This window comes from Brachycentrus maculatus, unplaced genomic scaffold, assembly GCF_059751285.1.
Source record: "Brachycentrus maculatus isolate JH-2025_06_01 unplaced genomic scaffold, ASM5975128v1 h1tg000122l, whole genome shotgun sequence".
Taxonomy (NCBI): Eukaryota; Metazoa; Arthropoda; class Insecta; order Trichoptera; family Brachycentridae; genus Brachycentrus; species Brachycentrus maculatus.
In genome coordinates this window covers 1,301,008-1,317,579 of record NW_028280875.1, presented here as the reverse complement: position 1 = coordinate 1,317,579, position 16,572 = coordinate 1,301,008, and the positions used below count along the sequence as shown (strand labels likewise).

The 16,572-nt window shown below is 37.5% G+C and overlaps 1 protein-coding gene across 2 annotated transcripts in view; it reads left to right on the top strand.

The window, feature by feature from the left end:
* The window catches only part of LOC148309498 (protein Fe65 homolog), a 118,030-nt gene that overhangs the window by 86,237 nt on the left and 15,221 nt on the right, over positions 1–16,572 (top strand). For both annotated transcript variants that reach the window (XM_088260007.1, XM_088260006.1), the window contains exons 3-7: positions 8,888–8,950; positions 10,669–10,868; positions 11,893–12,088; positions 13,293–13,485; positions 15,127–15,254. In XM_088260007.1, coding sequence (XP_088116133.1) covers positions 8,888–8,950; positions 10,669–10,868; positions 11,893–12,088; positions 13,293–13,485; positions 15,127–15,254 — 780 coding nt within the window. The remainder of the gene's footprint in view (positions 1–8,887; positions 8,951–10,668; positions 10,869–11,892; positions 12,089–13,292; positions 13,486–15,126; positions 15,255–16,572) is intronic.

The window sequence follows — 16,572 nt, the reverse complement described above, 5'->3', positions numbered from 1 at the left end:
GCCCTTGTAAGGTGCCATGTTTCACAGCCGTATAAGAGAACAGGAGCAATGCAGGCATTGTATAGGCGGCATTTGGTTTTCACCGAGTATAAATCCGATCTCCAGACAGCCTTCATACTGTTGAATGCGGACCCAGCGAGTCCTAATCGCACTCCCAGTTCCTTTTGAAGGCTGCCATTTTCAGTCGCGTACACTCCCAAGTACTTGAAACTCTCGACCCTTTCGATGCGCTGGTTACTCAACGTCAAGGGTTGTTGGGCATCTAGGCATGAGCTGTTGCACAACACATGGGTTTTTGCAACATTTATTGTAAGCCCCATGTGCGTAGAGTACCTATTTACCCTGTCGACGATCAATTGAAGACCCTCGACGGAGTCATCAATTAAAACAGCATCATCTGCGTACTCTAGGTCGCAGAGTTTCCGGGAGGGGGAGATGGATATACCTCGGTCAGATGGTAATGACTTTCGAAGAATGAAATCCATGAGGATGATGATATATATATATATATATATATATATATATATATATATATATATATATATATATATATATATATATATATATATATATATATATATATATATATATATATATATATATTTATATATATATATAAATATATATTTATATATATATATATATAAATATATATTTATATATATATATAAATATATATTTATATATATACAATAAAAATTTGTATCCAATAACCGTGTATAATTTTGGATATATTACCCAACAATTCAATATGGAATTCTATCAACTGTCTGCAGTTACAATAAATAAGAACCTCCTCCGGGACCTCCAGAACGGTAGGCGAATGCTGACCATTACACTACGGAGGCGGACAAAAATAAAATAAATTAAAAATAGCAACTGGTTGTATGACACATAAGTTTGGTTTATTAGGAATGAATGAAAGAGACATTTGACAGTAAATCACTATTTCGTAAACAAAGCCTGGCGGGTGCGGGGTGCAGGGATGTAAGTTCACTTGACTTTTTCGGAGAAGGGCGTCGTCGCGTGGACGAATGTTTAGTTATCTCGGGTTAATATTGTGACAAAAAATCATAAACTACACATTTGTACTTATAAAATATGGATAAGTTGGTTACAGTCTCCGTTACAGTTACAGTTCGGCGAGCCGGGGCCGGCCTTGACCGCGCGGCGCGGCGGCACGCACTCGGAATACGTATAAAATGTTTACAAGGACAAATTCGGATCGGTCGGGAGGTCATAAACTTTACTTCCAAACTCATGGAAGCGGTAATGCCCGCACGGGGTGCCTATTCTCAAACCACTCCGTAATGCCCGCAGAAAGTACCTGCGTACGTTGACTCGGCACTTTTACCAAGTAACGCGTCGTTTCAAATCTATAAGTCAGATTGATAATGTCTCGATAACACGAAACGCGTCACAATTAAAACTAACTAACTAACTAACCATCATGCCGCTTCCAGGGGTAGGGCAGAGAGAATAGAACGCCACACCACTCTGTCTTTGCAAACATTCTTCGCCTCTTCCACGTTCATGCATCTCCTCATACATACCCGCCGATTATTACGACTCCTAACCTGACCACTTTCAAGTATTTGGCATACCTGATCGTGCCATGTTTTTCTTGGCCTTCCTCCGCTCCTTTTTCCAATTACGTTCGCCTCATAAATTTGTTTTACCGCGTCACAATTAATTAAAATAAAAGTGGAATTCTACCAACTAATTGCATTTATAATAAATAAAATGAAATCTATGCAAACAAATCGCTCAGGTCAGGGGTTGGAGTAATTAGCGGTGTGTACGAGAACATGAATGGGGCGAACTCAAAGCAGTTGATGGTGACGTTAATTTTGCATTTTCGGCATCTCAACACAAGAATATGGAAGTCTTATGAATTGCCGTAGGCGGGTTAAGTGATCAATTTACACACGTGCAACATTCACCATTGTTCTACCCGTGATTGACAACCACACTACTCATTTTTGGAACTCCTACATCTACACGACACTGTACATGAGTTGACAACAGCCATCTATGTTGGATTTTTAGTTTTAATTTAGCAGAGACCCTTCCACTAACCAGCCTACGACAGGTCGTAAACCCTGTAAATGTGGAAGCCCAGACTTGCATATTCTTCTTCACCTCTGTTGCAGTGTCAAAAAAAGCTAAATGTAAGAAAATCAAGATTTGTGAACAAGTGTCCTAATGGACACACTCAAAATGTTGTGGATACGTTAAACTTTTTGTGGACATGCTCGAGAATAGGCCCTCGCAGCCGCGGCCCGCCGGCAAACATTGTAAATACTTTAAGCCCGCCTGTAAAATGATTTACGACAATGTCTCCCCGGCAAGGCGCGTCTTGGAATTTTCACCATCGCCTCCTCCGCTACCCGAGAATCGGACTCCGCGCGGTGAGATTTCCCCTCGTAAATTATTAATTACCATCTATTTCTGACGTTAACGTGCCCCTTTGGCTCGCAGAAATGCAGGAACGGGGCGCGAACCGTGGGTACGATATAATTTTAGAAGCAAAGACCTTCGCGGTGTTGTTTTTTTTTTCGCGATCGGATCTACATTGCAAATATGCGATATGCCGCGGGAATATTCCCCCGAGCGAGACGTCCTGCGTCGGGCGTTCGAAAATATAAATGTTGGATATTGAAAGCTGTCCCACCGCATTCCCAGATCTGATAAAGAAGCATCTAGGCTTCCTAACAGGCACACTCTTTCAAAGCAATTTTTTGTTGTTTGTTTATGAGCTAAGGTGTGAAATTTATAGAAAATGTGAAACAAATTTGTATCCCGCTTTTACTTTTAAATTTCCATTTAAAAGATTTCAATATCCCATTTCAATATGTCATTGTCAATCTAGAGAGACCTTCTCTTGCAAAGATTTTTTTAAACTATGTTACGAAAATCATTAGAAAATTTGAAACAAATTTGTGTTCCGATTTTACTGTAAATTTGCATTCAATAGCTTTTAATGTCCCTGTCACTGCTAATCTAAATAAATACAAATTTGTAAAACCATGTATAAATATTTAAGACCTTAATAAAGAGATAGGTACATAATATTCATTACATATATAATTCCTTCTTTTCTGACCTTGAAATGCCGGCGCAGAATGTAAAAATACTCTTCCCGTCCTTAAGCATCAATCGACCGAACGTGTGGAAATACCTTTCCCGTCCTTAGTGTTGGCTCAGTTACAGCGCTTGTGCACTACGCGGAATTTTACTGTCCGGCGGTATTGATGATTGGCTTGGATTAGCTTGTGCTTTTGTCTTTATTATTTCTTCCGACATGTGCGCTTGATCGGTGCGTGATCACGATGCGCTTAAATTCGATCACGCTAAACTGTCGTATTTATTTATTAAAAATCGGACTGCCGGATGGTAAAATTCCGTGTAGTGCACAAACGCTCTTAAGCCGCTTGTGCACTACACGGAACCTTACCGTCCAGTAGTCCGGTTTTGAAAAATGAAAGCGACTACGACAGTTTAGCGTGATCGAATTTACGGGCAACGTGTACACGCACCGATCAAGAGCACCGATCCGAAGAAAGATGGACCAAAGCATTAGCCAATCATCCTTTTAAAACGCTAACTGACGTGCCGGACGGTAAAATTCCGTGTAGTGGACAAACGCCCTTTTAATCAGCTAGATCCGATTCCGACTCTACGTTGGCCGGTACCCAGACGCCTCCGCACGTGATTATCTATCACAGGTGATTATCTACAGGAGTGATTCGTTAGGAGCCATACTCGTACATACAGCGCAGATATCTCTCGGCCCAGACTCGGCACATATCCGCGACACATCGCGCCCGCGGGACCATTATGCTCCCGTTATGTTCGCGTGAATATTAATCGCGTGTTTAGCGTAACTGGCACTCTAACAGCGCCCCCTTCGGCCGAGGGCGCCTCGCCAGCCGAGCGCGCTTAAGGGTCGTTACGATAACGGGTCCGAGAGATGCATATTACCTGGGAAAACTAATCGGTTTTTCGTTGTTGTTCTGATTTATATTTATTACGCTTAATTATGTATTTATTTAAAAATAAGGATATGAGAAGAAATGTAAGGCTGTGTAAGGGGTGGTTGAAAATTATCAGGAAAGGTTCTTCGAGATGGTTTGTACATATTATAATTATAAAACCCTTATCCGCACCCCAATGGTGCATAGGGCACTGCATCATACAAACGCAGTGTTATCTTGATCGTTAACACATGAAGGAAAGGTGATCAGCCCTCCGCCTCAGGTACCAGTCCAGGCTAGTATGGAATAAATATTACGGTGAAAAAGTCACAAATATTTATTTGACCCCCCTGGGAATCGAACCCGGGACCTCCAGAACGGTAGCCGAGCGTGCTGACCATTACACTACGGAGGCGGACATAAATAAAATACTTAGATAAATAAAAATTTGTACATATACTTAAATTTAATATGATGATCTTTATACATAATTTTTTTAACGATAAATTACCTAAATATTTTTATAATAATAATAATAAAATAGTTTTAAACAAAAATTATCATGAACGTATTACTAGAAATAAGGATAAAATTAGACTGCCATTGTTGAAAAAAACCGAGTCGCAAAAGCGTTTAAATAAGATTTGAAAATGTATGATGAGATGCCTGAATGTATGAAGAATGAAAAGAGTATGATAGAATTTAAAAATAAATGTTTTGTTTACTGTAAGGAGATGTAAATATATATGTATATATTTATATATATATATATATATATATATATATATATATATATATATATATATATATATATATATATATATATATATATATATATATATATATATATATATACATATATAATAGATTATGCAAATTAAGTGTAAATAACTAAGTGTAATAAATTAAGTATGTATGTATGAGGAGATGCATGAACGTGGAATAGGCGAAGAATATTTGCAAGGACAGAGTGGTGTGGCGGTCTATTCTCTCTGCCTACCCCTGCGGGGAAGCGGCGTGATGGTTAGTTAGTTTAGTTAGTTAATAAATTAAGTGTAATTAAGAAATAAAATAAAATAAAAGTATCATCGATTTGACGTAGTGTCCTATGCACCACAAATACAAGAAAAAGAAGCAAACGAAGGGTTTTGTACTTTCACGTGTATCAAGAAAGAGGTTCCTCCATCGAGCTGTACCGAACGGCAATTTGGGCCGCCCGCATTAAAACTTGCGTCGGCCGATTTGATTGCCCGGCCGGCTTTATGACGCACTTGGCGCGGCCGCGGGCGCGGGCACGGGCGCGGGACGGAAGCCCGCCGAGAAAAAACGGCCCCGTTACATTTTAGTTTTGCCTAATTTATCCCGGAACGGCCCCATTAGCGTCCCGGGAAACCTCTCCCGAAAACAATAAATTGTAAATTAAACGCGATTGGGATGGTGATGAGGTTTCGAGGCTTCATAATCGATAGCCCGCATTTTAGTTTTCTTTAAACCCAGGTAACGTTGTTGATAATTAATTGATTTTTTTTTATTAAAACGCCGTTTTTGTATTGAAAAAAAAGTGTTTCTTCGAAATAAAAATATTGTTTTGAAATGAAGAGTTAGACCCAGGCAATATTCAATGTTTATTTATTTATTTTTCATATATACATACATATATATATATATATATATATATATATATATATATATATATATATATATATATATATATATATATATATATATATATATATATACATGGAACATGGGTCTGGCAAAGGAAGGATGAAAGCAGAGTGAACGCTGTTGAAATGCGCTCCCTCAGACGAATGTGTGGAAAACATTGTATGACAGAATTAAAAACGAAGATATAAGAAAGGAATGTAAGGCTGAACGAGGAATAATTGAAAAGATTACGAAGAGTCCTTTACGGTGGTATGGACATGTGGAGCGAATGGATAGCGAGAGAATGACTAAGAAAATATATTTAGCGAATGTGAGAGGAAAAACAGAACGATGACGACTGAAAAAGCTTGGCACGATCAGATCAATCAGAACCTAAAATCTGGCGGTGTCAAAAGTCTGCGTAATCGGAGGGCATGAATGACTAGATGTATAAATGTGAAGGAGGCGAGGAGTGTATGTCAGGACAGAAGAGTGTGACGTTCCATCCTCTCTGCCTACCCCTGCGGGGAAATGGCGTGATGGTAGTAGTAGTAGTAAAAAAGAAAAGAGTTATCGAAGTCATTTAGCATTATCGACGCCTTCTTTCACATGGTTCTATGGTTGACTTGTAAGTTTGTTTTTATTTTTATTTAGATATAGACCTTCATGAAATGTATGTACATACACGCGATCCCTCAGACGAATGTGGGGCAAAACGATGTATGATAGATGTACGAATGGTAATATAAGGAAATAATGCAAGGCTGACATTATCGATAACAGAGATGGTTCGGGCATGTGAATTGAATGAGTAAAGAAACAGTAAAACAAATTCATTAGGCGAATGTAGTTTGAAATCGAAGCAGAGGAAGACCAAGGAAAACTTGGCATTCAAGTATTTCAAATACTTGAAAGTGGTCAGGTCAGAAGTTGAAATAATCGGCGGGTATGTATGAGGAGATGCATGACCGTGGAAGAGGCGAAGAATGTTGGCAAAGACAGAGTGGTGTGGCATTCTATTTTCTGTGCCTAACCATTCGGGGAAGCGGCGTGATGGTTAATTGTTATTCAGTTAATTTCAATTATATTCCAGAAGCGATTCACATTTCATTTGAATACCCGGGGTGGGCCAATAATGTGAACAGCGACTGTAAGCGTGCCGTATTATATATTTTATACAGTAAAACCTCGATATAACGGACCTCTGTTTAACAAACTTATGATTACCTATATTACTTGATGTAAAACGGATATAACAGACAAAAATCCGGTTAAATGTAAAATATACATGAATATATAAACGTCCTGTTAATATTATACATGCTTGAATTCAAGCGTCGCCGTATTAAATTATAGTAAATTTTAGCAGCCATGATAATCACAAATTATTTTAATAAAAATTAAACACTTGAATAATCCACTTAATTAAGTTTTATTTTTATTTATGACTAGTTTCGAAAACGACAATTGTTTTCAACTTCTGGTACAAATTAAAACTAACGAATAAAAATATATTTAGGTGTATATATAGGTTAATAAATATAGGTAGGGGGGTTAAGGAACAACATTTTTTGTAAAAGGAAACATTGATAATAATGGTGACGTATTTTGAAACAGTATATTATTAATTATTGTTTTATCTGAATTTAAATTCGTATGTATTTCTAAATTTTCTAAATTATTCATGACTTGACCTTTATTTGTAAAAGAGTGTAATAATTTAAGTGTATGAGAGTCAAATGAGTGGTTGGTTATTTAGTTATTCCACAAAGCCGTTATTAGCCGTTATTATTAATGCCGAATCGATAAATAATATCACAAATTATATTATCTCAAAACATCAAAAGTGCAAACAAAACTTGATTCCTTTTTCAAAGCAGGATTGCTGAAAGCCAGCGCGTCGATATCAAATAGCAACGTCACTTCACGACGAGTGTCCGAAGATAATAAATAGAATTTTGTTGGTTTTTTATTTTTTATTTTTTTTATATCATTTAATATGGTTACAAACGTTTTTATTTTTATTTTTAAATTAATTTTCTAGACATTATTGCTTTTACAATCTTACAATTGATAACGCAGTCCTCACCAATAAAGCCAAGAGACTAAGCTCTTCTGGTTGGAGAGGGACTTACACTTATTATTTATTGTTTATGTTTGTTGGTAATCTAATTTATATTTATTTTAATTATTTGTTGTGTTTTCTACTGCTTATTTATATCTAAACGCAGTGTTATTTTAAACCTATTTTTATATAACAGACTTTCGGCTTTAGCAGACATCCTAATTAGTCCGTTATATCGAGGTTTTACTGTAGCAAGGCCGCGCGGCCATAACTTCCCGCGGGGACCGTGCGAATTTCGCAAAAACAATTGGACGGCTTTAATTTGGTTTTATTGTTATTTCGCGCTCGCCCTCTGAGGTGGTAAGTGGATTAAAGCGATGTTTCATCTGGCGAAGCCATGGAACCGTTTCAATTGTATGGCCGGGGGTAGGTTTCAGTACTGCTGAAATTCAGGCGAGCTGAAAGCTGAAAATGAGAGGCCTGAAACGAAACGTATTGTTATTATTTACGTGTTTTAGCGGGGCTGAGAATTGAAATTCCGGTTTCAGATCGTTAATATGTCTCCTTTCAAAAATCATAAATTTTCATATATCAAAAATATATCAAAAGTCATATAATCAAAAATCGTCAATTTTCAGTTGTGCATGTTATCGGAATGCCCAGAAAATGTACTATATCCCAGCAAAAGCGGCATATTTTAAACTTAATATTTACCGGCTACATGGTAGAAAGTGATGTTTTTGCATTTTGAAGAAAAGGTATTGTTTAATTATTTTTTTTAAATATACTAAATATTTTTCAAATGGAGGAAAAACCGCCAGGTTTTACCTTAAAAGACCTGTTGCAAAGTAAAAAGTTATATAAGTGGTTTGATATTTATTCTTTAAACATTGTATTTTTATATATTTTCAAACTTTAAAAACGTTCTGAAAAATCTAGTTTTTTTTATTTATGACGTTCTTGAAAGGAGTGAGCGATGTATAAAGTATACACTTAAACCAGCCAATCATAGGCCTAGTGCGCAGACCTCCATATCCTTCTTCCCTTACACAGAGGTCACCGTCTTGCTGTAGTGGTCTCGGTGTCTTGCTGCCTGGAGAGTCCCGATGCAGCTCTGGGACTCCGGGTTTTCACAATCAAAAATCCTACAATTGTATGTCAGGCATTTATTAATCATGTAAATTTTCCTTTTTTACAGACGAGAAAGCATAAATGGCAACCCGGACCCTCTCCTCGGCTCCGCAAAGTCTGATCCGCAAATGTAAGTCAATCATAATTACTATTTATTTTTTCCCAATTATTCTATAGCGTTTCGATCTAAATTTGTAAAACAAGGTAGTGATTTTTTACTCTAACGATTATTAAATATTACTCTGGACTGGTACCTGAAGCGCAGGACTGGTCACCATGCTTTCATGTTAGGAGCAATCAAGACATCACTGCATCGTTGAAAGTTGTCCCACCGCATTCCCAGATCGAAGCATCTAGGCTACCTGACAGACTTTGTCTTGCATAGCAATTTTTTTATTTTTGTTTAATGAACTTAGTTACGAAATTTACAGAAAATGTGAATCAAAATTTCATCCGTATTTTACTGTGAATTAACATTTAAAAGCTTTCAATTTCCCTGTCACTGCCAATCTAAATAATACAAAGTTTGTAAAACCACCATCAAATTTTCTAGAAGTGCCCTGTTGTAAGCAGTGAAATGGATTATTTATTTATTTATTGAACGGCTGAAGCCTTTAAGATAATACATATATATATAGTATCTAATATAAAAATACACTAATGAATACACTAATAATAAATAATAATAATAAAACCCTTATCCGCACCCCAATGGTGCATAGGGCACTGCTTCATATGAACACAGTGTTATCTTGATCGATTACACACGAAGGAAAGGTGATCAGCCCTCCGCTTCAGGTACCAGTCCAGGGTAATATTGAATAAATATTACAGTGAAAAAATCACTTATATTTATTTGACCCCCCTGGGAATCGAACCTGGGACCTCCAGAACGGTAGCCGAGCGTGCTGACCATTACACTACAGAGGCGGACAAAAATGAATACACTAATAGAGAAATAAAAAGTCTTATAACATAAAATCATAATAAAATAACAAATAGCACTGGTAAATACACGTCTCCTTCAAACACTATCAGCGAGCAGCAAGAGAGAGTGAAACACAACATTTAAATTTATCCATTATAACATGTAGTATGGTATATTATGTAGTAGTTAGTTAGTTTTGTTAGTCAGCTAGATTCAATTCCTACCCGACGTTGGGCGGTACACAGGCGCCTTCACGACCCCGACTAGCACAGCAGACAGACATTTGCAGAAAATGGTCAGTCATCGCATTTCCCACTCAACCATTATTCATCGACACACTATTACGGATCCCTTTAACAAGTTATAATTGTTTTCTTTGACACAAACCAATCACAATCTTAACAAACGATGGGCAGAAGAAAAAAAGAACAACCCTATCTCACAACCTAGCTCAAAGTCCTAACCACTACACTGAAAGACAGCAACAACATAATGCAGTACCTTACACAAAGATAACACCCTTACGATGCAGTACTTTTGATCAAACATAATCATTTCTTCTTCTTCTAACCCTTATCGGCACCCAATGGTGCATAGGGCACTGCATCGTATTGACGCAGTGTAATCTTGATCGTTACTTACATGAAGGCAAGGTGATCACTCCTGCGTTTCAGGGACCAGTCCAGGGTCTAAATTAAATTGTTATAGGAGTGTTAAATCACTAATATTTATTTTCATCCCCCCCCCCTCTGGGAATCGAACCCGGGACCTCCAGTACGGTAGCTGAACACGCTAACTATTACACCACGGAGGCGGACAAATTCATCATTTAGAAGTAACAAATACAATGTCCGCTCTATCAGTCCTGCTGCCGAGAGAGTAATCTCCGCCTCTTTTAATAATTTGTTTGTTTTCCGCAGATTGTCGGACAAGGAGTATGCCCCGTGCGCCGAGGCGGACTCGCCGCCGCCGGAGAAGACCAGCGCGGATGTGGCGGCCAGCGAGAAGGGGCCCACCCCGCGCCACCGCGCCGCCGGCCCGCGCCAGGAGCTCTACGCCGTGCCCGTGCGGCGCCGCCAGCAGCCGCCCGCGCTGCCATCCGGCTGGGAGAAGCACGAAGGTAAACCCGCTGACTCCTCCTCTAATGCTGGGGACTGACCGGAGCCATTTCTTTATAACGAGCATTCGGATAGTCAGTACAGCGAGCCGAGCACTCCATCCATAGTCGGAGCGCACGCCGCGAGCAACGTTACGACATTACGTTACGACGAAAAGCTCCGGTCACACCTTGATGTACAAAGGCAAATAGCCGCAAGTTAAAAACAGTAGTTTTGAGATAAATAAGTTTATATAACTATAGTTAACACTTAAAATGATGAACTTAAAATGATGCAGAAGCACGAAGGTGGGCTCGCTGAGTCTTCCTTACCCACTTCCTCATCTGAAATGCGTGCCATTGTAATATCAACTAGAGATGAAACGATTATCCGGTAATAATCCGGTATCTGGCCAAAAACCCGATTGTAAGTTAATATCTGGCCAGATACCAGATAGTTAAAACAGTTTACTAATATTCGAAGTTAACTAAAGGTAAATTTTACATTTAATTTTTATTTGAAGCTCTAACATTGTGATTTTCCATTTTATCATTAAAATGTAACTTTCTTTTAAAATCACTATGAATATTTTATTATAATGTCTACTGGTTTCAAAGCTAACCGCTTGGTTATCAAGATTTATTCCTTAATAATATAAAATAAAGAAGCGGTTAGCTTGGAAACCGATAGACATTATAATTAAGTTATAATAAAACATTTATAGTGATTTTAAAACAAAGTAACATTTTAATTATATTATGTAAATTTTACAATTCATCTATGTGGCTCAAGTTGACGTGACCTTTCTGTAATGTTGCCAAGTTGGCAACTTTCCCTGTATCCATGGTTGCCGGGTGCAATACTAGCCATGAGAGTGTTTGTCCATAGATAAAAAATCAGTCTGTCTGTGATGTGTCTTCTAAGTGGCTCAAGTTTTCAAGCGACTTTTCCGTAATGTTGCCAGCTTGACAATTGTCCCTGTATCCATGGTTGCCGGGTTGCAATTCTGGTCGGCCATGTGAGATTGCTATCCGTGTTTGTCCGCAGACAACGACGGGCCGTACTACTGGCACATAAAGAGCGGCACGATCCAGCGGGAGGCGCCGGCGGCTGGGGGCGCGGAGGGGGCGCAGAGCCCCTCGCCGGGCCCCGCGCAGCCCTCGGCCGTGCCGCGCAGCACCACCAGCTCCGCGCTGGACGCCGACTGCGACGAGCGCAAGAGGCGGGAAGAACTGGCCTACAAGTGAGATACTTACTACATATTAACTACGTATTAGATACTTTTACTAATAACAATCAAATCTAACATTGTTACAATTCGTTTTGGTTAGACATGAGAAATCAAATCCGGCAAATGGGCACCTCGAAAATTAAAAAACACACTGCAATTCGCTCACTCCTTTCAAAAGCGTCATATTTCAAAAATTGTCAACTTTCAGTTGTACATCTTTTCAGCATGCCCAGAAAATGTACAATATCCCATCAAAAGAAGCATATATTTAACTTAATATTTACCCGCTACAGGGCTGAAAGTGTTGTTTTTGCATTTTGAAGAAAAGGTATTGTTTAATTATTTATTTAAAAATACTAAATATTTTTCAAATGGAAAAAAAAAACATTCAGGTTTTACCTAAAAAGATCTGTTGCACAGCAAAAAGTTCAAAAAGTTGCTTGATATTTATTTTTAATACATTGTATTATATTTTTAAACATTGAAAACGATATCCTGAAAAAACCTCGTTTTTTGATATATGACGTTGTTAAAAGGAGTGAGCGATGTAATCTCCCTTTTGATACCAATAGATATTGAAATATACCGCTTTTGCTGGGATATAGTACATTTTCTGGGCATTCCGAAAACATGCACAATTGAAAATTGACGATTTTTGATAAATGACGTTGTTGAAAGGAGTGAGCTATATGTGGCCATATAAAAAGCCGAATTTGACACAAAATGTTGCATAAAACAATTTAAACATTTCTACTCACTTTTTGGCTTATATCTCTCTGTAACAATTTTTACATGTCTGGACTTAACAAAAAACCAAACCGAACTGAAAGAAGTATGAACTAATTTATGTTGTAATTTTAAATCAAACACAAATTTTTTGAGTCTACTAAGTTGTATTTTATTAATAAAAACACAAAAAAAATTAATATTGTGACAATTGTTACGCCTAGTTATGGCATTTTCAAACGAATTATTAGTTTGAAAATGCCATAAAACAATTGTCACAGTATTAATTTTTATGTGTTTTTGTTAATAAAATACAACTTAGTTGACTCAAAAAATCTGTGTTTGATTTAAAATTAATACATTAATTCTAGTTCTAGAAATTAAATGCTAAATCAATAAATAATGGATGAACTATGTGTATCTCACCCTGTATATGGAGATTTCAAGTGTTTTTTTTTCTAACCATGTTTTCTGACATCCGAATCCGCAGGCGCCGCAGTTACCCGGCCAGGCCAGACCCGGACGCCCGCGCGGTGCGCTTCTTCGTCAGGTCCCTGGGCTGGGTGGAGATCGCCGAGGAGGACCTGACCCCGGAGCGCAGTAGCCGCGCCGTCAACAAGTGCATCGTGGACCTCAGCCTCGGCAGGAACGACCTGCTGGATGTGGTCGGGCGCTGGGGAGACGTAAGTCATTTCATAGGATGGATTTTGAATAGTGAAAACTGTTGATTTATAATTAACTAAAAAAATAAAAGATACAAAAATTTTTAAGAAAAAAATTAATGCCCATTAGATATAAATCTTGAAAAAAAATATTAATAAAAGACTATTATACCATTAATTATATAAAACATTAAAACTTGAGTGTAAGTCCCTCTCCAAGCACAAGAGCTCAGTCTCTTTTTTGGAGAGGCACAGCGAATCTAAAACTATAAGTTTGCCATATGTATAAATGTTTAGTTTAATTGTATTATGTTGTACTTAAAAATTTAACTATATTAAATAAATAAAAAAAAACTAAATAACTGACCATCTGATTGCTAAAATTGCTGACTTTTTTGTATGAATGGTCCATTTCAAATTAAGTAGACATTGTAAGGGCGCTTGTCCACTACCCGGAATTCCGTGTCATTCTGTGTAATTTTACCATCCGGCACGTCAGTTGGCGTTTTAAAACGACGATTGCTTGGATCGGCTTGTGCTTTTGTCCATCTGTCTTCGGATTGGAGCTCTTGATCGGTGCGTGAACACGTTGCGCGTAAATTCGATCACGCTAAACTGTCGTAGTCGTTTCCATTTTTCAAAACCGGACTGCCGGACGGTGAAATCCCGTGTAGTGGACAAACGCCCTTAGGGTGAAAACCATAGATTTTTATAAAAATATGTATCTATTTTTCGCTAAAAATAAGTAAAACTTTTTTAATCGTAACCTCTCAGCTCAACCGCCAAAATACACTGGTGTCACTGGATCTTCACTAATCAAAATTACTGGAGTCAATATATCGATTCTCAGCATTCTAATGGTAAAAAATTATATGAACACAACCCCATTTGTTATGTTTGATATAATTTCCAATGACAATAAGTAGAAATTTTGATAAATTTATTTGAAAAAATCTAGAGTGGCAGTTTACTTTTGCAAAATATTTACCTTTTTATAAAATATATTGTTACTACCTACTTATGCTTAAAATTTTGAAATAAATGGCACCAAGACAGATGAAAGATACTTTATAAGGGTAACGCAATAAGGATTCATTTTTGAACGTAATAAGGTAACATTAACATTAAGTGATAACTGTAATGTAATAAGATAAACGTAATAAGGACTCATTTTTTTATATTTTTTGTAATGTTTATACATTTCAGACGGGTATTTTTTTTTACGCATGCGGACTGCTTGCGACGGGATTTGATTATTATATACATATAGTTAAGACCTTAACAAAGAGATTGGTACATAATATTCATATAAAAACATTGGATTCTTCCTTCTTTCTAACTTTGTAATGATGCCGGCGCAGAAGGTAAAAATACCCTTTCCGTCGTTAAGCATCAACCGACCAAACGGGTAGAAATACCTTTCCCGTTCTAAGTGTTAATATTTCGAAATAAATGACACAAAGACTGATCAGAGATACTTAGTAATAAGTAATAAGATACTTAGTAATGATAAGGGTAACTGATGTTAACGAAACGTGATAACTGTAATGTAATGACTTAATAAGGATTAGTTTTGTTTTGTTCTGTTAAAAATGAGCTGATCGCTTTTGTAGAATACACTTAAATGTCTCCATTTCATTTTATATTTTCTATTTGTTGCAGGGAAAAGACCTGTTTATGGACCTCGATGAGGGCGCCTTGAAGCTGATGGATCCAGAAAACCTGACCACTCTTCACACACAGCCCATCCACACTATCCGCGTCTGGGGAGTCGGAAGGGACAATGGAAGGTATACAAACCTGTTCACCCATACTGGCATAACTGAACGCATGACGCTCGGACAAATGGGAGCCGGCGGACTATGTATCCGGGTGAGATGATAGTAGATGGGAATGAAAAATTCTGGGGCAGATGATATGGCCAATATAACATAAAAGGCAGTTGTTGGGTAAGTTGCCAAACTGCCAAGTAATGGCCCGCACTGAACAGGACCTTCAGTAGGCAATTGCATATGAAACAATCCCTGGGCTGTCGAATTGACAGTGTCAAATATATAAATATTATCTCATTCAAATGCAAATTGTAATACAAATGTTTGCTTTTGTTTCTTATCCCACCTTAAAGGCAAAGTAGTTGGTGGAGAGCTAATGTCTAGTTTACGTGGAATCCAAATTTTATCTCAATACACCATTCTTAACACTGTCCGGGAGTGTGGCCGTTCATGGTTGTCCACACAAAACTTTCTTCAAAGGAATACACGGGCATTTATGAACGCCCGGGCATATTACTAAAGCCCGGTGATATTTATAACTAAAATGGTACTTGCATTGCCATCTGTGGTTGTATTCAAGCACTAAAATTACACTTCAGATTATAGTTTTACCCACAACATTTTACTTAAAACAAAGTTTGTGCAACGTTATTGTAATGACGCTGTCAAAGAAAACCAATGAAATAAAACAACGATAATTTTGATAGAAAACATGTTTACTAGTCTAAATATTTTTTTATTCAAGAATATAGGGTGCTTATTGTAGTATTGACCATGAAAAAAAATAAGAAAACTTTTTTTTTTTTAAACTCACTTCGCAGCTACAGTTTTGTCTGCAGAAACTCACTTCCGGACAGGCTAATTTGATGGATAATGCTCATCTAAGTCTTGCTTTCTTTCCTTATTTCACCATTTCGAGCATCTATTGTACATTTTTATGTCCCTCAACCATCGGAATGATCACATCTTGACTGGATGATTTGTACGTTCCTAATCTGTTCTTTTTACAATACTTACGCTAACTTGGATTCCCGTCATTCGATTCCACTAACAGGGAAAGGTAAGCATCGCTTTATTTCTTTTTATTCAAATGGTTTGCCAATGTCAAAATTAACCTCGAAGGACAATTACTACTGTTGATGTATAGAACAACTTTCTCGATATTCATTCACACCAGAATAATAGAATATATGTGTTTAATTCGTCATTTAATAAATTGTTTGTCTATCATGAGCAGAGGTGTCAATTCTATATAGGCAGAAAAGCAGCGCCTACCCTGCATTACTCGCGTTCCATATAGGAACACCTAATAATAAATAAATTTTACCCTATTTTT